Raw genomic sequence first — 22,505 nt, 5'->3', positions numbered from 1 at the left:
GTCTTGACAACCGCTTATGCTAAAGACGGCCTCCATTTGTTCGAACCATCGAGTGAGAGTAACCGGTCCCCCGGTTCCATCAAAAGTGTGAGGTTTGCACCCCATGAAAGCTTTGTAGGAGCACCCTTCGCTTGAGTTACCAGCCCCTTGATTGTTGTTGTTGTTGTTGTTGTTGTTGTTGTTGTTGTTATTGTTGTTATTGTTGTTGGTGGAGTGACCGGCCATGGCCGCCTCCACGGCGGTGGCTACCATTCGTTGTAGAGCTTGTTCGGGTGTTTCACGGCGTGGTCCACGGCGAGGAGCCATTGTTCCTTCAAAACACAAGAATATCGTTGATTAGTATTCTTAATAATACTAACAGTGATATGGAATAAGGATAAAGAGAAAATTTTCTTTGACTCGCCTTAAATTCTTTATGTCATAATGTCAGAACGTTTATATGAGTCACCGTAATATAATCTCGAAAATTATATTACCCTAATTCATATGTGCATTCGACATTATTTCATATAGTCAATGTGGGGTGTCAATCAAATTAAACAACGTGGGATTAAGATAGAATAGGAATAGATATGAGTAGGAGAGTTCGAGTATAAATGCACAAGTAGTCAAGTAATTCCTACTTCAAGTCTATATGCCGGTTGTAGTCTAGACTCACTAATGTACCCTACGACTCGGGGTCGACACTAATGAACTCTAAATCCCTACAACTAATGCTCTGATACTATCTGTAGCGACCCGACAAATCGACGTTTGACGGCGCCGTCTACTTAGGTCCCATTACATGGTCATAAGTCTTTAAAACAGACGTTTGACCCAAAAGATGTCGCATTCATTTCATATGTAAAGAATGTTTCAAAGTTTACAAGAATAGTTCAACCACAAGTCATGTTACAACGTTAAGTACAAATGAAACATATGCGACACGATTTAAAATAGCCAAAAGACGCTCCATGTATGCATATATACTCGACATCCAATGCAAGTATCAAAAATAATGAGCGGAAGCATGTATCACATATCGTTCAAAGACCTGAGAAAAACATAGAAATCTGTCAACGAAAACGTTGGTGAAATCATAGGTTTAAGTAATCAAGTGAATAAATAAGTAAGTTGAACCACAAGATTTGCAACATTGATAAATAGTAATACATTCCAAAAGTTAATATTCACGAGCACCCAATTATCAAGGCTTAACGTTTCCTTCCATAGAACCCCATCACAATAGTGCTAGAACATACACTGTTTCTCGAAAATATATTTCATCCGATGTAACGGTAGCGAACCGTTCGAATGAGGGTTTGTCAAACTCATATGGCCATATAACATAAGTTCTCGCTTACACCCGGCAAGTGTAACTAATGATAATCGAATTGAGGATTTTGTTCTAAACTCGTATGTAGAATGTTTGTTTTCATGTACTTGTGTTCACTTAGTAAAAATGTAACGTTTATGTTTTCTCATCCCAATGTAAGTTTAAAAGAGTAAAAGTGGGACTATGATCTCACCTTGAGTGCATGAGTAAAAAGTACTTCAACAAGTAAACATGTGCAAAGAACAATGCTAGTCTTGACCTAAACAAATAGGTTTGTATCAATAACGGTAAACACGATTGGTCAAAGATGTTCAATTAGTCCTATGGCTCGTTACGACTCGATTATGTAGCATGTGAATCAAATTGTCAAGTTTCATGCAATATACAAGTATAGAAAACAAGTTAGAACGATCGCATAAATGTTTGGTTAAGTTTGACAAAAAGTCAAACTTTGGTCGGGTCAAAGTCAACGAAAAATTCAACACGTTCGGATCGGGTCCCGAACTATTTTTCTGAGGTTATTAATCATATATAAGCATGTTAGAACAAGTTACATGTGAATTGGAGGTCCATAGCATGGTAAATATTTTACGTGAAATGGACAAGAGAAACAGAATCTGGACCACGGCAAATGCCGCGCCGCGGCCCCAGGTGTCGCGCCGCGACAAACAACGAGGGCTGGTACCTGGTCTGCTGAATTTGTTCAAGTCCCAAATCAAAATTCAATTAAACACAACTTGCAAACCGTAAACACTTAGGACTCGTATCTTATATCGTTTGAAAGGTAATTTGACAAAGAACACAACTAAACACATTTCACCAACCGAAAACATCATTTGCAATAACCGACTTTCCAAAATTAAATGCTCAATTAATGCTCATCATAAATGTTCAAGTTCATCAATGCACGTTTTTGATTCGGGAATTAAATGCATCCATATAACATGCCGTTTCGTAGGTAATCAAGTATACAATACAACTAACTACTTACCAACAACAATTTATGGCATTCAATACATTAAATGTTCACATTTAAGTCTCTCAAACCCTAACCAACATCATCAAAATCACTAATCAAGTTTATGGAGTTTTCTAAAGCAACCTACACATCAAATTGAAGCTAGTGATGTTAGGAACACATTTAATACATGCACTTATAACTTTTAACAACATTCAAGCAACAAAATCACCAAAACAAACACATCAAAGTTCACGTTCATGCTAGTTGCTTAAAATAACAAGATCGAACATATAAATCACATATTCTTGTTAGACTTGAGCCATAGACACTAATTAACAATTTTTATAAGTTAAAACATCAAGAACACAAAATCTAGTGATTTTAGAAACTTACCCAAATGTAATGAAATCGGTATGGAATCGAAGAGGAAGTTGCAAGGATCCCAAATATGTAATTTGTTTTGATGGACACTTGCTAGAACGAAATTAGATGATGAATTTTTGTATTTGGGTGTTGAGAGAAAAATGGAGGAAGTAACAAAGATGAAAGAGATGAATGAATGGATGAGGTTGAAGGTTTGACTAGTTGACCTAGTTAAATCTTTGGCCCCTTGGCAAGTTTAGTCCCTCAAGTTTGAATCGGGTGCGTGAATTACCTAAACGAGATATTTTAAAACGCGTAATAACGAAAGATGTTAAAATCATATAACGGACTTAAAATAAATAAACAGAAATTTTAACGGAAAAAGGCGGGATGTTACAAAATGCTTACGAGATGCAATACCACAAGACGTGCATAATGAGTATCGAAAGCTCTTTGCTGTAGAAAACGCAAGCATTCAGAATTGCTTTAATTTTGTCTGTTCGCTAGTTGATGTCGTCAGACTCCGCGAAGCTACTCTAGCAGCACTTGGCGCTGAAAAAGCGTCCAATGAAGTTTTGCGATCAAAAATTCGCCAACTTAAGCAACATAAAATGCAGCTAGCTTGGGATCTTGAAAAGACGAAAATTACTTTGAAAGAAACGCAAGAAGCCAACGCTCAACTTTCTGCCGCAATTCCTCATCCATCTGAAGAGACTGAGCACGCAAAAGAGCAATTAATCAAGCTACTCAAGCACTTACCTGAATTAAGTCAAAAAATCATGGATTCGGCGCTTGTTACCGAAACGTTTCGCAACTACTTACAGGCCTAAAATATTCTTACACGATGTGAATTCTTAGAACTTCTGCTGAAGGTTACCAATCTTACAACAACATTACCCGAAGCAGTGCGAAAAGAAATATGCCCACTTGAAGATGCTCGTGAGGCATATAATCAATGCGCAGCGGAAATTGAAAAGATTGATATTCCCGCGCTTTTGGAAATTAGCCGCGGAGAAGACATAACCGCAGAAGACATTATCAAATTGAAATTGTAAAGTTTTTTGCAGTTCTTTTGTTATTAACTGTGCGTATATACGCATCTACTTTTGTAACGTTGTGCGATCATTTTGACGCAATTCTTTTGCGTATTAATAAAGATTCTCTTTTGTATATCTCCGTTGCAACTGTTTTATTTATATAGCGCTTTGTTCCAATTGATATTCATAATCGCTAGACTTGTCCTTTGCAATTTCAACATTTATTATTGTGCACATAATAAATATCTACTTCTGCGAAACAATCTTTTAATTGTATAATCAATATACCTTACGAATCTTCCAAGTCCGCCGAAACGATCCTTGGGTAAATTACTACGTTTATAATACGCCAAATGTGTTATTGTGAAGCATCTAAGTTGAGCAAATTCACAACTTAGGAATTTAATATATATAAGTTCCCATCATCTCGCAAACACTTAATTGTATTCATTTGTTCCAACATAGCAGGCTTTTCCATCGCTTATCAATTATTACTGCGCCTTTATACGCAAAGTGATCATAAGATAATTACGCGATAGCATTCTGCTAAAAATTGCCTTTATTATTTAAAAAATTATACCAAAAACGTGTTCTTGGTACAACATTCTTATATCAATACAAAATGAAACTTTATACAATAAACGTGCTCTTAACACAACTTTCTTACAAGTATTTCTAATACTGCGTTGATACTTTTGGTAATACACCAAATCACGTGGTTGCTGTAATAAAATGCGAAAGTTCGCTATCATTGCTTAGCAACGTTTTTGAATATTGAAGCTCGCTAATCTGATTTTTCAATCTCAATCATATTTTCCGCATAAAATGGATCATCTGCTCGATCCTTTTGAATTAATCTGCGCAACCCCACTGTAAACGAACGCATGTTACGCACAAAAGTTGCTGCAGACATACCTTTGTTGCTCAATACACGAGAAACTGGTTTTCGTGTTGCGCGGTGTATTTCTATTGCCAACTGATTTACAGTCTTGCTTAAACCATTATCACCTTGCCTTTGAATAACGCGGTTAGTCACAACTTGAGGACCTTCAACTCCTACGTTTTCCTGCGCAGTGATTAGCGCACAAACTAGCTCAAACTCTGCGGATGTAACAGTTGCAATTCCCTTGCATGTTGTAAATTTAACCATTCCATGAATTATTGATGAGATCACACTGAGTTTGCATAGCGCAGTGCGCCCTAGTAAAATGTTGAAGCATGAAGTGGAACGCATGACATACAAGTTTAGTTTTGCCTTTCACGCACGTCTTGCATCCACCTCATCAGCCAATTCAATGCACAATTCTAATTGCCCCAAAGGCCATGTTGCCTCACCAAAAAATCCAGAAAGTGACATTGCAGTTGGCAACAGTTATGCGCAGAAGTAAATAAGTTTGTTAATGCATGGATTATGCGCGAAGTTAAATATCAAACATGGGTTGCAAACCCAGTGCTGGTTAAAAAGTCCGATGGATCGTGGCAAATGTGTATCGATTTTGAAGATATCAATAAAGCTTGTCCTAAGGACAATTATTCGCTGCCAAAAATAGATTGGAAGGTTGAATCGTTAAATGCGTATCCTTTTAAGTGCATTTTGGACGCTTATAAAGGATATCATCAAATTCCAATGGCGGAGGAAGACAAAGATAAAAGTGCATTTCATACGGGAAAAGACATATTTTGTTATATTAAGATGCCGTTTGGACTAAAGAATGCTGACGCTACATATCAACGCTTGATAGATAGCGCATTCGAAATCCAATTTGGGTGATATCTTGAAGCGTACGCAGATGATCTGGTAATCAAAAGCAAAGCTTAAGAGCAAATGCTGCAAGATATTGCGGAAACATTTCAAAATCTGAGCAGAATAAATATGAAGCTAAGTCCGTCCAAATGCAGTTTTGGAAAAAAGGAGGGAAAATTTATTAATTAAAAATTGATATTTATGCTATTCTTTAAAACTCTTAAAGGATGTTTAAATTAGAAGAACTCGATATGGACTGCAGAAGCGGATAGCGCATTTCAGGAAATGAAGCAATTGTTGGCAACGTTACCTACGCTGATATTAATTAAAAATTGGTTTTTAAATATTTTACTAATGATTGCGCAGAACCGACATATCCGCAATGTTTGTGCGGGACATCTTCACACACTTTCTTTCTGCAACCTTTCGCAATTTTTTAGGCGCAGCGCGTAAATGCTAACTCATACCCGCGGTTCTGTTTGTACTTGCATTTAAATTGCCTTTTGCACTTGAAATATACATATATATGCCTATATATATGATCAACTAGCACGAAGTCATTGCTCTTCCTAAAGAAGACAACACATAGTGAAGCTCAAGGCTCCTCTTCCCACAGTACGATACATAAGTGTAATACATCGTGAAATGATGCATCCACCAATGTCAGTATGAAATGATGTGGATTAGGAAGTCTCCCACACTAAGTAAGACGGGCTTTCGGAAGACTCAACTTCTTTTATGGATGGACTTGAATCATCCTACAATTTTGGTGTTTATACCCTGGAAGACATTACTTCCTTATTACACACACTCATGCAAAGAAAATACAAAACGACAAAAAGAAAAATATTTCTGGATTTTTTGGTTTTTTTTTTCTTTCAAATTTTTAGGTTTTTAGTTTTAAAACACACGATACAAAAAGTACAAGGATATATGGTGCATATTTAACGAGTCGTGTACCCAACTTGACCCCTTCTTTTATTGCCTAGTAGGGTCATACTCCCCCACACTTATCGGACGACATATGAAATCAGTGGAAAAACTTCCACGAATAAGTAGCGTGAGCCACTCACTAACCCCTCGGGTGGTGTATAAGAAAGCAAGAACAATCTTCTTGATGAAGAAATTAAACTAACCCGAGAGTCAATGAAAGACTCTCTTTCAAACACGGTTTGCAACAAAATGTTTATCTTCTTGATCGGCTCGTACCAAAACGGGTGATCATACATCATATCACACATTTTAAACTCGTGAGGACATACATTTTCCACATGAGAAGGTGACTTCTCAAGTGGTTTCACTATATCAATCACCTCAGTCTCAATGACCTTTGGTGACTTGGTCACTTCAACCTCGGGTTGCAAAACCTCCTCAATATCATCATTACCATACCCGAGTGGATTGTTGTACACTTTAAAAGTTTCCGGTATGATATCTTCAACCTCATCTTCACGATCATCCTCACAATCATCATCACTATCATCTTTACCATCACCAAGTGGATTATCATAGTCGGGTGTTGGCAAAGTTTCACTCACTTCATCATCTTCCTCATCACTACCATCATCTTTATCATCATCGTCACTATTATCATCTTCATCCTTCTCTTCATCATTGGTTATCAAATATGTGGGTACTTGTGTATTCTCCACCACTTTGATCTTGGCATAAAAGCTTACATCATCATCATCATCATCATAAAACATCCAATTTCGTTACCGAGAAGTGGAGACTACGGGTGTGGTGGGTGGTGAAATGTTAGTGGATACAAAATCTTCAAGCAATGGAATTAAGGAACTCACTGATTCTTCTAAACACTGGATGGACTGTTGTTGACTAGCTAACATTTCCTTTAAATATTTCCTTTCTTGGTTAAGAGCCTCGATGCGGTGAAAGTAGATCCTCATGAAGTTTGGGAATAACTCTTGTAAATTCGGATCAATCTCCTCTTGTTGTTGCTCTTGGAATTGATATTGAGAAGAATCCCATGTTGAGTCATCCCTCTCATAACAATAGTCCATTGGTTGACCAAAAGAGTGAAAATTAGAAATTAGACCAATATCACAAGGTTGATCCAACGAAACAAAATCATTCATATAACGATTATCATAGCCCTTGTCATCACACTAACCATCATAAGTACCATTGTTCATGCTCATATAACCATAATCATTGTTCGTGCCCAATTATTGACCATCGTTCATTACTCTTAACCATAACAAGTCATACAAAGATTCTTGCCTGGCCATGGTATACCTGTAACCTAGCTGCAATCACAACACAACCAAACGAGCGCATAAAACCAAACAAAATAAAATAACATAAAGTAACTTTTACAAAAACGAATTCCCACGAAAGGATCGAACAACTAAGAGTTACTAAAATCTTAAAACACACCGCTCCCCGGCAGCGGCGCCAAAAAGTTGATATGCTTTAGACACACCTAATCTTATTGTAATATAATTACGAATTCGTCTACCGGGAGCAGCGTTTAAGATTCAAACAACTAATAATTATTTTAAGAATTTGGGGTTTTTGTTTCGAATTTAAATAAACTAAAAACGGTAGCAAAAGTAAAACAACGAATTAACCAGATAAGGAGAAGCAGTGTCCACTTTAATTCTCAACAAATGACTAGGATTGTTCTTTTATTAAAACCATTATTAAAGGTCTAGGTAATTAGTTCATATCGGTCTCACGAAATCAATGAACCAAAAGCATAATGAATTCAATTTACTCACATAAATTATCAATCAGAGGTCCAAATTACCATGTTAAATTATACGAGACTTTCTCTTGGTTAAACTCACATAAAACCTAGATTATTGGGATCACTCGGAATAGCCTACACGATTGTGTTATCACAATATCGATTTAATCACCAAGTGCACTCACATACAATTATCTAGATCACAAAGTGTTGAAGTACAAGCTATGAATATTGATTACACCAAATTCAATAACCTGTATAATTAAATAAACGATATATAGATGAACACAACAATGGATCTATCAAGAAAGCACGATTAATCAAACATAAAAACCTTAATAAATCAAAAGATAGAACAATCCATAATCATAAGTCTTACATTAAAGCAAACCCTTAAGGGTTTTAGCCAAACATGATCATAAAATCAAACAAAACAATGGAAACAATAAGAATTCATAGTTTTATCACTAAAAGAGATGAAATCTAGAGTACCAACGATGTTGTAATGATTCAATCTTCAACCTTGATGTTATGATCTTCAATATTGGTGAAGAGTGGCTCAAAAACCTTCAAAAACGACCCTCTTAGCCTTAGAATTCGTAAATAATTCGATCCCCTAATGTTGGGTTTAAATAGGGGAGTTTAAACATGGAAATTCGGGTGTCTGACCGAACCCGTATCGCGACCGGAATACGCGAATTGCGACCGGAATTCAGACAGGAATCGCGAACGTGATCAGACAATCGCGACCGTGATCGAGCCTCTTCGAAAATCCTCACCTTCTGTCCATGAATCGCGACCGGAATCCCCTTAGTTGCGGCCGCGATTCACACTCCTTCAACAAATCTTCATTTTTTTCTCGCGTTTAATCTTATTTTGAGTCTATTTAAAGCCAACATCTTGCTGAAATCAACCGAAACATTAAATCAACGACTTTTTAAGCAGAAATCATCATTTTCTTCCAAGTACCCTCAAAAGTCTTCACATCTTCGTGAAATAATAACCATAAAGAACTGATATCGCGACATAAAATATATATAATTGGAGCGATATCAATTACCATAACCCAATAAGATTCAACCTTCAACTATTAACATTAGGCATGTCTTAATGAGTATCATTTTAGAAAACAGTTAACATTAGGACCTTTGACCTTAGCCACCATGGCGGAACTAGAATTTTTTTCACTGCGGGCAAAAAAAAAAAAAATTTAAAACCGTAGGAATTTTTTTGGACTAAATATAGAGGTTTTAGAGCAATAAAATATACTACCTCCGTCTCATTCTAATAGTCCGATATTCCATTTTGGGTTGTCCCAAATTAATAGTCCACTTTCATAAATAGAAAGGAAAGAAGATATTTCATTGGTGGGTCTGGAGAGAGAAGATATTTCATTGGTGGAGAAATGAAGTTAGTGAGATTTCCTAAAACTGCGTGTTTTTTGTCTGTGGACTATTGGAATGAGACGGAGGGAGTAGTTTTTAGGCAAATTATGAAGGTTTATGGACAAAAGTTGAAGGTTTTGGTGCAAAATTTGAAGGTTTTGGTGCAAATATGTTGATAGTAAGTAAGACCTTTGACCTTGTTTAACAAAATACGAAGATAAAAAAATCACCCACTGACGGCGAAACATGATGAATTAGGCCAATTGCACATGTTTTTGATTTCCTTCTAACCTAGACCTTTTTTTCCTTTTGCCATACAAACTTAGTAGGAAACTCAACATAAGTTAATTGGCATGCTTCTTTGGTTACTTTGTTATAGTTCATTGATTAGAGAAATCCATTCGAGAAAGATAGAGGGATTGACTCTTTGAGAAATCCATTCGAGAAACATAGAGGTATTGACCGAAGGCTTGTTTAGAAAACTATCAATATATTCTTCCTCGTCAAAAATAATAGACTGTTGACCATCCAAGCGGAAAGGAAGTCGAATAACCGTAGATGTTCTGTGATGTATGAGCCCGTGAGTTACACATGAGTTTTATAAATGAAATAAACATTGCTTCAACGACATTCCCTTCACCTTGTATGTTGGAGCCGGGGTTAGATCATGGGTTCGAGTCTCGCTTTGCCCATCCTTTTAATTAATGTGCCTGAAATATGGATATCCAGATTGAACCTAGGGGGTTTTCTCCCGGATCCATTCAGGATTCAAACCCGGCCTGCCTGCCAATCTGTCCGAAATATGGATATCCAGATTGACCCCAGGGAGTTTTCTCCCGAATCTATTCAGGATTAAAACCCGTCCGTCTGCCCCTCGGAATGGTTAAAAGATCGGGTTCATGTAACGCGATTCGGATTTCCTCCCAAACGTGTGTTTGTGCAAATGATAAGTGCCGTTGAAATAAATAATATACCGATGCAAACAATGACGGATCCAGAAATTTTTTTCGACAGGGGCAATATTTTTTAAAGCTATTTTAATTAAAAAAAATTGTACATAAAACGATAATAATATTCTTATATAAAATACATATACATACATACATACATAATAGTTTTAAACCAACTAAGATTAACAATGCTTAATATTGAATAATTAAATTTGGTGGACATTAACATATGATAAAAAGGGACCTGCTAAGCTGCTAATTTTGGCAAACTTACATGGTAAAGTTTATAATATGAACTATTATTACTTACATATATGTATATAATTTTTATTACGTGAATTATTGTTTTCTTAATTTATTTAGATAATATTATATTATAAATTTCGAGCTTTGTAATCTTGTACAGTACGTAATTTTTAGTTCGTGATTGGGGTTGATTTCTTCTAAACGTCATGCAAAGCTTAGTTCAAAAAAAAGTTTTTTATGTTAAGATTTTGAGAGGACCGACTATTTATTTGTTAATAGGGATGACAATGACCACCTGATCCACCCGCTTCGTGATGGATATGGACGAACCTAAATGGATATGGATATGGACATGGATGAAAAGTTTCATCCATGGATATATCCATTATCACCCGAAATACATACACAGATACATAAATATAGATATATGCTTACATATTTACTATTACAAGTTCATTTACCCTTAGATATATATTTTGCTTTCAAAATTACAATGAAATAACTATAATATATTACAATAAAACACGCATATCTAATAAAATAAATTTACAATTTTCATGTTTAATTTTTCATAATACATGTTTTATAGTAAAATTTAACAAATTTTGTTATATCTTCGACAAAGATTACACATTCTTATGGATAGATTTTAAATATGTCATGTTATAATTATTTATGCTATACTACATTTTTATTTTAATCGCATATTAGAAAATATCATACCATTTTTTTAATCTATCCATTAACCCGCTTAATCCACTGGATATGGATATGAATGGATGACCTGAAACTAAACGGATATGGATATGGATATGGATGAACAAAAATTAAATGGATATGGATGTGGATACGGCATCACCCGCTCCATATTCGATCCATTGCCATCCCTATTTATTAAACATAGCATATTTATATTTAATTTATAGTTTGTTATATAAAATATTTATATTTGTATCTAGTTTAATCTGGTAATCTCCCAAATATTTTTACTCCGTATTGTAATGTTTGGCCAGCCATTTTTTTAGTTCTATAAAAAGAAAAGAGAAAAAAATAGTTTATAAAGAAACTTCTCTCCGTGTCACTTCGCGATATTCATTTAATAGTCTCTCTGCACTGCAGGTCTGCAGCAACTTCACGCTCAGCCATTTTTATGTAAGCTTTTGGTTCAAATTCCTTATTTTTACTTATTACGGAGTATTTATTATTTATATATATATATATCTATATCTATATCTATTTGTATTACTTCATCTCTCGAATCCTTGTGTTTTGCCTTGTTCATCGTTCGATTTCAGTCTGTTGATGTCATAATTTCTGCGTAAAAATCATGAAATTACACATCTCTTATATCACATTTACTTATATTTGTTGATGATCAGTTCTAAGTTGCTGTTGCCTTGTACTTTTTATGTATATGACGATTAGTAACTGATTTGTTAACTAATTTTGCTCAAGTGTTACTATGATCTATTTTAAGTTTAAATTACATCTGTGAATAAGTTGTTTTGTGTTGATTCTGAATGTAGCTAGCTTTTTAACCTAGAATTGAAGTTATCAGACTTTCACAGTAATGGAACTAGTACAGAACACTAATCGGTCCAAAAAATGACACTTAGATGATATTTGTTTATAATCAGTTCTAAATGACCATTGCCTCGTAGTTTTTATGTACATGATAAATATGATAATTAGTAGCTGATTTGTTAACTAATTTTGCTGAAGTGTTACTATTATTTATTCTAAATTTGAATACATCAGTGAATAAGTAGTTCTTGTACATTGCTGAATAAGTTGTTTTATTTTGATTCTGAATGTAACTAACTTTTTTAACCTAACATTGAATTTTATCAGAATTCACAGTAATGGCACTAGTACAGAACACTGATCAGCTGAAAACACGACATTTTAATGATGATATTCATGAGTCTGAAGAAATCAGTAAACTGAAAATGAGGTTGGGAGTTCGAGTTGTACGTGATTACCCTCAAGGTTGTGGAATCATAAACGCTAAAGGGAGGATTCCTTTCAACAAACTTAAACCAAAAAGGCCACCTGGCAACATTAAACTGAAGTTTTCGGATACTAAGGAAGCTGATGAAAAGAAATCAAAGGAGGAGGTTGAAGTTTTGGTATCAGAAAAGGATAAAACGAGAAGTCAAGAGATCGAAAAAGCAATGAATATATTTTATGAAGTTTATAATGAATTGTTCCTAGCAAACAGAGAGAAAGAAAAGGTAGAAAAAATAGCACATTGGAGGGTTCCTGGTGAGGCAGTGAAAGTAGTAAAAAGCAGGTTGAATTGGGTTGAAGTTGGAAAGAGTTTAGGTCCAATTTTTGGTGTTGAAATCGGTGATAAATTTAGGTATCGGGCCCAACTTCAAATGATTGGAGTTCACTGTCAGCCACAATCAGGGATCGATTATATGGAAGTTAGTGGGAAGAATGTGGCAATTAGTATTGTGGACTCTAGTAAGTATCAGAATGATAGGAAATCGAGTGATGTCATGAAATATTGTGGTCAAGGTGGGGTTAGGTTTTTGGGAAGTAAAGCAGATAAGTTACCTGAAGATCAAAAGCTAGAACGGGGTAATTTGGCGTTGAAAAACAGCATGGTTATGAAAAATGTGGTAAGAGTGATTAGAAAGATTAGTGAGGTGAAGGGTGGTCATGATGTTTTTGTTTATGATGGTTTGTATGTTGTAAAGAAATTTGAAAAGGAGAAAGATGATAAAGGAAAGATGGTGTTTATGTTTGAGTTGGAAAGAGTACCCGGGCAGCCTCAACTTCATGAACTTCTTAACAAGAAATAGCATGTGATAACATCTTTCAATATTTTGATTTAGATTTTGATTTTGCTGTTTGATAAACAAGAATTAGTGTACGTTAAGTTTCATGATGTAACTAGTTAGTACATGCGCATCTTGTTAATGGATAGTGATAGCTTTGATTACCTAGAATGAATCTGTTGACTATATGGTTTGTTAAATAGAATAGCAAACAGTTACATAATTCTAACTTTTCATGTGTAGTCATTAACTTCTTGAACAGGGCAATTTCTGTTTCATAATCATCTGACATGGAGTATATTGCAGTGAGATTCGTATTCATAATGTTTTACTCTTGGATACAATCATCTGACATATAACGCAGGGTTATGGTTCCATCATTAAAATATGTTTTACTCTTCTGTTATCAAATTGATTGAATTCATTCTGTCATCAAACGGGTCGGTACTCGATCAATCAATCTGTCATTAAATGTGTTCTTGGCGTTGGGATTCAAATGCATCTTAGTCTGTCTATGCATCCAATAGTCGTTAAACAGGTCAAATATGTCGCCATTTCAAACGGGTCACCACTCTAAATTGTCAACACACAGGTCAAATGTGTCGCTATTTCAAATGGGTCACCACTCTAAATTGTCATCAAACAGGTTAAATGGATGTAACAATTCCAAGACCATGCAAAATCACGTATGAGAAGAAGTTCGTACTCATTTCTTGGTATAACCATGTGTTCCCTTGATTCAAAGTCACAATGATTTGTCATCAAATAGGTCAGTATTACCACAATGTGCTTTCTTCTTGTTGAATTTGTCAATCGGTCTATGCTCCGAATTGTCATCTAACATGGGTCCCTACTTCAGTTTGTAATTAAATGGGTCATCAAGTCATTCTGCCATTAAATGGGTCAATGCATTTTATCATCCAAAGGCCAACAGTTCTTTCTTTATTTAAATTGTCAAATGGGCCTACGCTTCATATTATCATCACAATGTTGAGAATGGGTCACTGCTTTGATTTGACATCTCACAGGTGCATTGCAACAGTACTTTGATTCGTCATAGACCGGGTCAAAAGTGTGTAATAATGCCCCGACCATTCAAAAGCACATAACATTTATTGTACAAATTGAAAGAGAATGAGTCTGTCAATTGGTGTAAAAGATAGCCATTTAGGTGTTTGGGCGAAAATATATGTAGCACTAGAATGTGGTTCTTCTTCTTCTTTTTAAAAAAAATATATATATATAATATTAAACCCTTTTAGGCAAGAGTTGAAGTATCTACTGTAATTGTGTCCTTTTGGGTTAAGGTGGAGTAGGGTAGTGTTATCAAATTGTTGCCTTCTGTTTTAACGGTAAAGATCTGTCTTTTATTCACATACTCCGTCTTCTACACTTTCACAAGTTGGAATTGAGTCTAATTCCACTGCTATATAGAAAAATTTTGGTTGCAATTGTTTGTCTTGCTACTATTTTATGCTAATTTTTACTGTTTCATTAAAACTATTACATTAATGAACTTGTTCAGAAGACTAATAATTGTGATTTATGGTTATAGTACCTGTTGTGGTGCAAAGTCAAATATGTTATAGACCAAAGTGGAGTAGGGATTTCCTTCTAGTCTAGGGTACGAGGAATGATTGTCTACACTCCACCTCCCCCATACCCTACATTCGTGGGATTGAGTATTGTTGTTGTAAAGAAAATAGTTGGATCATTTCTGGGAATTGGATTAATGGTGCTACTGATTGGAATTTTGTTAATGTTTCAATGTTGACTTTTAAAAGTCAAAATGAGAAGTCGTTCATGGATTTAAAGTTTTGAAAAATGGTGCTACTGATTGTTGGCTTTTTTGTTTGACTTTGGGTGGCCATATAACTCTTTATTTATGTGCTGACTATGTGCATTGTTTTGAAAAATGGAATCAAAGAAGATTTAGAGATAAAGTTTTAAGTTATAAATTTGAAGAACTTGAAGAACTTAGATGTATATGGTTTTGATGGCAGTTTAACTTCTAAATGTCACAATATAATTTTTCTTTACACTTGTTTTCATAATAGAGGGTATACAGATTAAAGTATTGAACAAATTAAACAAAGTAGCTCAAAAAGGTGCAGCTCATAATACGTTCTTAAAATAAGTTCTTACACATTCATCCGTCTTGCCCCGCATCATTTTCTATTATTGGGAGTCATTTCTAATTTTTGGGAGTTATATATTGATCGTTTTTACAATGTTGGCTGTTATTTGTATTTTGTTGCAAGTAGTTTGAAAAATTAGTGATATCAATGGATCATGGATGAAAGATATGGGTTGTGTAGTTTGTCATATGTTGACTGTTGGTTTCATTTTGATTTGTAATGCATGTTTAAGTTGATGGGATTGATTTATTAAATTCATTTTGTTGACTCTATGCTTGTTATCCTTATTCGTGTATGGTACATAGCTCACAAATGTATATATTGACATATTTTGACATAATTCTAACTTCTCATCTGGATTCTGTAACTCATCAACAGGGACATCTGTGTTTTATAATAATTGTCAATAATGCAGTAGCATCTGTTGTCATAAGTGTAACGACCCTGGTTTTTCCAACGTTATTTATTAATAATTATTATTATTAATACGCTTGATTAAACGAATGTATGTTATTACATTTACATGTTGCTTTGATTGCCCGTACTTGAACTTTAAATGCCCGAAACGTCTTTGCGACACCCGGAACTTGCACGAATAATATTTTAAGATATTATTTACATCCATGATTAATTTTATTAATCATTTTAATTAACTATGGTAATTAGTTGGTTACTTGGGCTTTAATTGGTTTAACTTGTGATTTATTGGACTTGGGCTTGTTTTAAACTAATGAACTCATGACTTGGGCTTCCAAGCCCACCCTACTTCTTTTAATGGACATTTAGCCCACTCTTACAAGTGTAAGTATGATACTTGAACTTAAACTAGTAGTTACTTAGAAATGGAATCAAGTTAGCAACCAATCCCCATGAACACCACCTTATTATCCAACTTTAATCATCTTTACAAGCTTTTAACCAACAAACACTCCCACTCTCCCTCCTAATGCAGCTGGCCGAAAGTTTAGAGGCCTTTAGGAGTGTTCTTTGCTTTCATTTTTCATTACTTCATCTCTAGTTTTCTCTCATTCAAACACACACTTGAAATCCTCTCAACTTTCCTCTCTTTTTCTCTAATACTTGTAAGCTACTAGGAACTTTTCTTCTTCTTCTTTTGGTTACTAAAACCGTGGCCTTTTACCCCTTAAACATCATCATCAATTGTTGTTTGTTTACTTGTTCTTGCTTAATGTTTGAATACATGTAGTTACTAGTTATATGTTACTTACTTTCTAACTTTCAAGAACAAACTTACTAGTTTGATTTCTTCATCTTTATCTTGTTATAACAAGAACATTCAAGAACATAATCTATCTAGTTATGTTCTACATATTTTGTTTCAAAAGATTAAAGTTCATAGTTGTATAAACTCATTACTTGATGTTCTTGAAGTAACTTTGAAGTTACTTTACTTAAAGATCAATCTTGGTTGAATCTTTAAAAGTATGAGCAACTAGGAATCATTTCTCTTGTTTATTTAGTTTTCTACTTTATTTGTTTCAAAGATTATGAGTTTTTGTTGTTAAAAATCATACTTGCAAGTCATGGAAGTAAACTTAAGGTTTACTTTACTTAAAGATCAACTTTGGTTGAATCTTTAAAGTATGAACAACACTTGAACTAGCTACTTGTTTAATTAACTTGTTTCTTTACTTTATGCACTTAAATTACTTGTTTGTTGGTTTGTTGGTTTGTTGGTCAAGTGCTACAAGTTAGACTTGATCTCATAATCTTCTTGAACTTAAAAGTTAACTTATAAGTTTCAAGAACATGGAAGTGTAACTTACTAGTTACAACTTCAAATACCTTTGAAAGATCTAAGTTATCTAGCTTATGGTCTTCATAATTTGTCATAAACAAAAGCTATAAAGCTTACATACACTTTACTAGTTGTTGATTTTAGTTATAACTTGTTTTTACTTCTAAAGTTCATGTAAGTGTTGAAACTAAGCCTTGATGTAACCTTGGTTCATCAAAACACTTACAACACTTGCACTTGAGTTATGATGGACAAACCTTGGTCAAGATGATGTTAACACATCAACGAGTTGTACACTTGAAGCTATACGCATCAAGGATGAGAACCGTGATGAACATCAAGCACCGAGACAACCGGAACTCTCCAAAACCCACTGTTTCTGTCCAACAGGGTCTGTTCAGCTGTTTCTGGACCAGACCAATAGGTCTGGGCTGATCCCATCTTGATTTTTGGATAGAACTTTTCGAGTAGATAATTTTTCATTTAGGACTCGTCTTCATCCGAGTTACGGTTTAGGATTTATGGCCCTCCGATCGTCACTATGTCCGTTTAACGTTGTGCAGAAATTTCAGACCTACTCGCACTTATACCGTTACCACGGTCAAACGAAGACGAGTTAGCTTCTGTAAATTTAACCACACTTAAACGACTCATATACGGAGCCATAGCCACTGGCCTCACCTCTGTTCGGTTTGTGTAGAGGCCGTGGTGACTGACCGAAGTCAGCCTTTGTTTTAAACGACTTTCATAAACGAGTCTTACTTGTTACCTTTTGTTTAATGATGATTGATGATGACCCTTATGACCTTAATTACATACTTATAAACCTTTTGAGACGACTTATTGACTTAGTGCTATATGACTTAGGTTGAGGACGTTTGGACCGTTACTTGCACACCACTTTCCGACTACTACCTTACCGTTACTACTAATCATTGTGAGTTATAGCATTCCCTTTTTACTTTAACTTATTTTGGGAACTGAGAATACATGCGGATTTTATGTTTTACATACTAGGCACGAGTACTTAAACTTTATATATGTGTGGGTTATATAACGGCAGAAACATTCCCTTTAGCTCGGTAACGTTTAATCATTGGTTTTTGAACCGTGAACGCGAATCTTAGATATGGATCCATAGGGTTTGACATCCCCACTCGGGCTAGTCGCGCTAGCATTTAACGAGTGTTTAATACTTCGAGGTTATACGCACTTGCCAAGTGCACTTTAAGGGGGTACATTAAACGTTAAGTTAGTTACCGAGTGCCCATGGTTAAGCATATACTTTTACATACTTTTGAACGCTCGTTGTAGCACTGAAATCTCGTGGCCTACTTACATTACTGTTATACTTAAACTATAGCTCACCAACCTTTGTGTTGACCTTTTTAAGCATGTATTTCTCAGGTGCTTGAAGTCGCTTCCGCTATCATACTTGTTGTGCTGTAGAACCCGCTGCTTAGAGTTGTATTCGCATGACTACTTATCTTGCATTCAAACTTTTTACTTATGAACTTATGTTATGTAAAGACCATTATGGTCACGTACACTTATTTAATGCTTCTACTTAGTGAAGCATGCTTTTGATTTGTAAAACAATTGACGTATGTTATGACGTCACTTTTATTAATGAATGCAAACTCTGTTTTGAAAACGCATATAGTACTTAACCTTGTAATGATCCTGTTGATGATGGTCCGTACATGACGATTTAGTACGGGGCGTCACATTTGGTATCAGAGCATTGGTTGTAAGGAATTAGGATGCATTAGTGAGTCTAAGACCGACCCGAGTAGGATTCACTAATAGGACTAATCTACAACTTGCTAGTTTACTTGTTTCCGCTGTGTTTACTGCATGCTGCTGCTTACTTTTTCTACTATATGCCGTATACTACTATATGATATCACTACTGCATGATGCTACTTGCTTCCGATTGCATGCTACTTTCATACGATATGCCGTTATTACCATGCTAGTTACTGTTATACCTGATTTAAACTGTTGGCCTACTATTTGCGTGCTTACTGACATGGAAAATTTATTTTTCCTTGTTCAGATGTCGAACGTTCCACCTATTGGCTCTTCGGGCAGTTCAGGCTCAGGCCCCGTTGTTCCACCTACTGCTGCACCTGTTGCTACTGCTGCTGCCGACATTCCGGCCCCGACACCCACTGGCGACCCCGGCGCCTCTACTTCTGGAGCTAGCTCTAGTGTACCTGCCCGAGCATCTTCTTCCAGACCCCCGAGGCAACTGGCTCGCATTGGTGGTATAGAGATCCCCGCGGAGTTCGGGGAAGGTCCCTTCCGTAATCACTGGCGCACACCTTGTCGACGCACTGCCGACGGCCGCTTAGCCGTGATTACGCCAGGCCGACACCGACAGATGTTGGCTGCTTTCGGATATGTTGAGCCACCCGCGCCACCACCGCATGATTCATACGGCGGTTCTTCCACCGATGCTTCTTCAGACGACACCTCATCTGACGACTCCAGTGATGAGGAGGATCCCGCTGACCGACCGATTCAGGCACCTTCCACCCCGCCGAAGAAGCGGTATCGCTTCGCTGGCATTATTCCTGGTCGTACTGTCACTGACGCTTATGGTCGGCGTCGTAGGATCACTGCCCGTAAACGGCTGGTGCCGTATCCTGCCGACCCACAGATATTACCATCTCCACCCAGAGCCGGACCATCCACTTCAGCACCACCGGCTCCACCTGCACCGCCAGCACCACCTGCCCCACCATCTTCCTCTAATGAGGAAATGAGGCGGGAGATTGAGATTCTCCAGACTCGAGTTACTGAGCTCGAGGAGCAGTTGGCTCATGTTTTGGACATCTTGTACCCACCATCGCCGTAGGACTTTGTACTAGATTCTGTATTGTAATCTCTTTTATAATTTTATGTTTCACTTATGTAATGTACGAACTTATTGTAATGTATGAACTTATTATCATTAATGAATGGAATTTGTGTTGCTTACTTCTTGCGCAAGTGTTCTAATTACGTTATCATATCATGGTTTTGTGGTACTTATATCTGCTTGCGTTACTTAATCAACATGTGTCGTGCTGTTTTCATGTTGGTTGTTATATAATGTATTATTATTATTTGCATAATGGATTTTGACTTGAGTCAAAATGTTTGTATAGAACATCATGGCCAACGGGAGATCTACCCCTACCGCGGCACAAATTGAGGAAATGATTAACGAGCGAGTCGCTGCTGCACTAGCTGAAAGACAACCCCAAGCTCCACCACCACCGCCTGTTAATCCACCTGTCGTCCGAGATGGGTGTACTTACAAGGAATTTCAAAGCTGCAAGCCACACTACTTCAGTGGCACTGAGGGACCCGTCGGTCTAACCAGATGGTTCGAAAAGTTGGAATCGGTATTCAGAGTTAGCAATTGTTCTGAGGCTAACAAAACGAAATTTGCATCTTGCACACTTTCTGATGGCTCGCTTACATGGTGGAATACCATGGCCCAAGCGCAAGGAATTGATGAGGCGTATGCCACGCCTTGGGAAGAATTTAAATGTGCTATGATCGAGGAATACTGTCCGAGAACCGAGATTCAAAAGATGGAAATCGAGTTTATGCAATTGAAAACCATAGGGAACGACCTTAACAGTTACAACCGTAGGTTTTTGGAATTGGCTCTCATGTGTCCAACCATGGTCACCCCCGAATTTAAGCGTTTGGAGAAATACTTCTCGGGACTTCCTAAGTCCATCAAGGGTAATGTTACCTCATCCAAGCCACCAAGCGTTCCCGAAGCAATGCGCATGGCGCATACTCTCTTGAATCAAATCATCCTGGACGAGCCGGAGAAGGCTAAGTTTGAAACTGGTAGTGGTGAAAAGAGGAAATGGGACAACAACCACAACAACAACAGGGGTAGGAACTATGATCAAAACCCGGCAAAGCGACATGAAGGGTTCAGGCAAAACAACAACAACCACAACAACAACACCAACCCCAACAACAACAACCGCACCAATCCGAACTACAAAGGAACTTTACCACAATGCAATAGGTGTTACAAGCACCACACTGGGTATTGCAATGTTGTCTGTGAGAAGTGCCAACGATCTGGACATGTTGGCAAGGATTGCAAGGTTACCACTTTGAATGTGAAGCCAAACCACAACAACAATGGGCCTAAGAAGTGTTATGAATGTGGAAAGACGGGCCATTTCAGAAACGAGTGTCCTAACAAGCGTAAGGATGGCGGACCACCACGTGCTAGAGCCTTCAATGTTAATGCAAGAGATGCACGCGACAACCCCGACTTGGTGACAGGTATATTCAAAATCAACAATCTTTTAGCTTCTTTCCTATTTGATACTGGTGCCGATAGAAGTTATGTATGTAGACATTTTTGCGATAAGATAGATTGGTCATTAGTGCCTTTAGAGGAGGGTATGCTTGTCGAGGTAGCCAACGGAAAACTTGAAAAAGTGGACCAAATTGGCTGAGTGGCTATTATCAACATAGCCGGTGTAGACTTTGAGATAGACTTGATACCCATTAAGTTGGGAAGCTTTGATGTTATTGTTGGTATGGATTGGTTGACTAAGATAAGAGCCGAGATTATTTGTGGAGACAAAGCTCTTCGTATACCCCAAGGAGACGGTGAGCCACTAACCATTTATGGCGAGAGATGTACCTCGCAACTGAACCTCATAAGTTGCGTGAAGGCGCAAAAGATAATGAAGAAGGGACGCCTTGCTGTCCTAGCTCATGTGAAAACCGTAGGAACCGAGGAGGAGAAAGTGGAAGATGTGCGTATTGTGAACGAGTTCTCCGATGTCTTTCCTGAAGAATTGCCTGGATTGCCGCCACCGAGGGCAGTAGAGTTTCAGATTGACTTAGTGCCAGGAGCTGCACCTGTAGCTCGCGCACCCTATAGACTTGCACCTTCCGAGATGCAAGAATTGCAAAGCCAACTACAAGAGTTACTTGATCGAGGGTTTATTCAACCAAGTTCTTCGCCGTGGGGCGCACCTGTATTGTTTGTGAAGAAGAAGGATGGATCCTTCCGAATGTGTATCGACTACCGTGAGCTTAACAAATTAACAATCAAGAATCGGTATCCTCTTCCA

The 22,505-nt window shown here is 36.8% G+C and overlaps 1 protein-coding gene across 1 annotated transcript; it reads left to right on the top strand.

The window, feature by feature from the left end:
• The first annotated feature begins 12,573 nt into the window (after window positions 1-12,573).
• Window positions 12,574-13,521, top strand: LOC139875450 (YDG domain-containing protein At5g47150-like). The gene has a single exon (XM_071862785.1). The coding sequence runs from the start codon at window positions 12,574-12,576 to the stop codon at window positions 13,519-13,521; it is 948 nt and encodes a 315-aa protein (XP_071718886.1).
• The last annotated feature ends 8,984 nt before the right edge of the window (window positions 13,522-22,505 follow it).

Source organism: Rutidosis leptorrhynchoides, chromosome 11 (genome assembly GCF_046630445.1).
Source record: "Rutidosis leptorrhynchoides isolate AG116_Rl617_1_P2 chromosome 11, CSIRO_AGI_Rlap_v1, whole genome shotgun sequence".
Lineage (NCBI taxonomy): Eukaryota > Viridiplantae > Streptophyta > Magnoliopsida > Asterales > Asteraceae > Rutidosis > Rutidosis leptorrhynchoides.
Note: the sequence above shows the minus strand (reverse complement) of the source record. Positions and strands in the feature narration are given on the sequence as shown.

What these genes read in the sequence shown, in the direction of transcription:
- LOC139875450 (XM_071862785.1), top strand. Translation starts at nt 12,574, where the DNA reads ATGGCACTAGTACAGAACACTGATCAGCTGAAAACACGACATTTTAAT.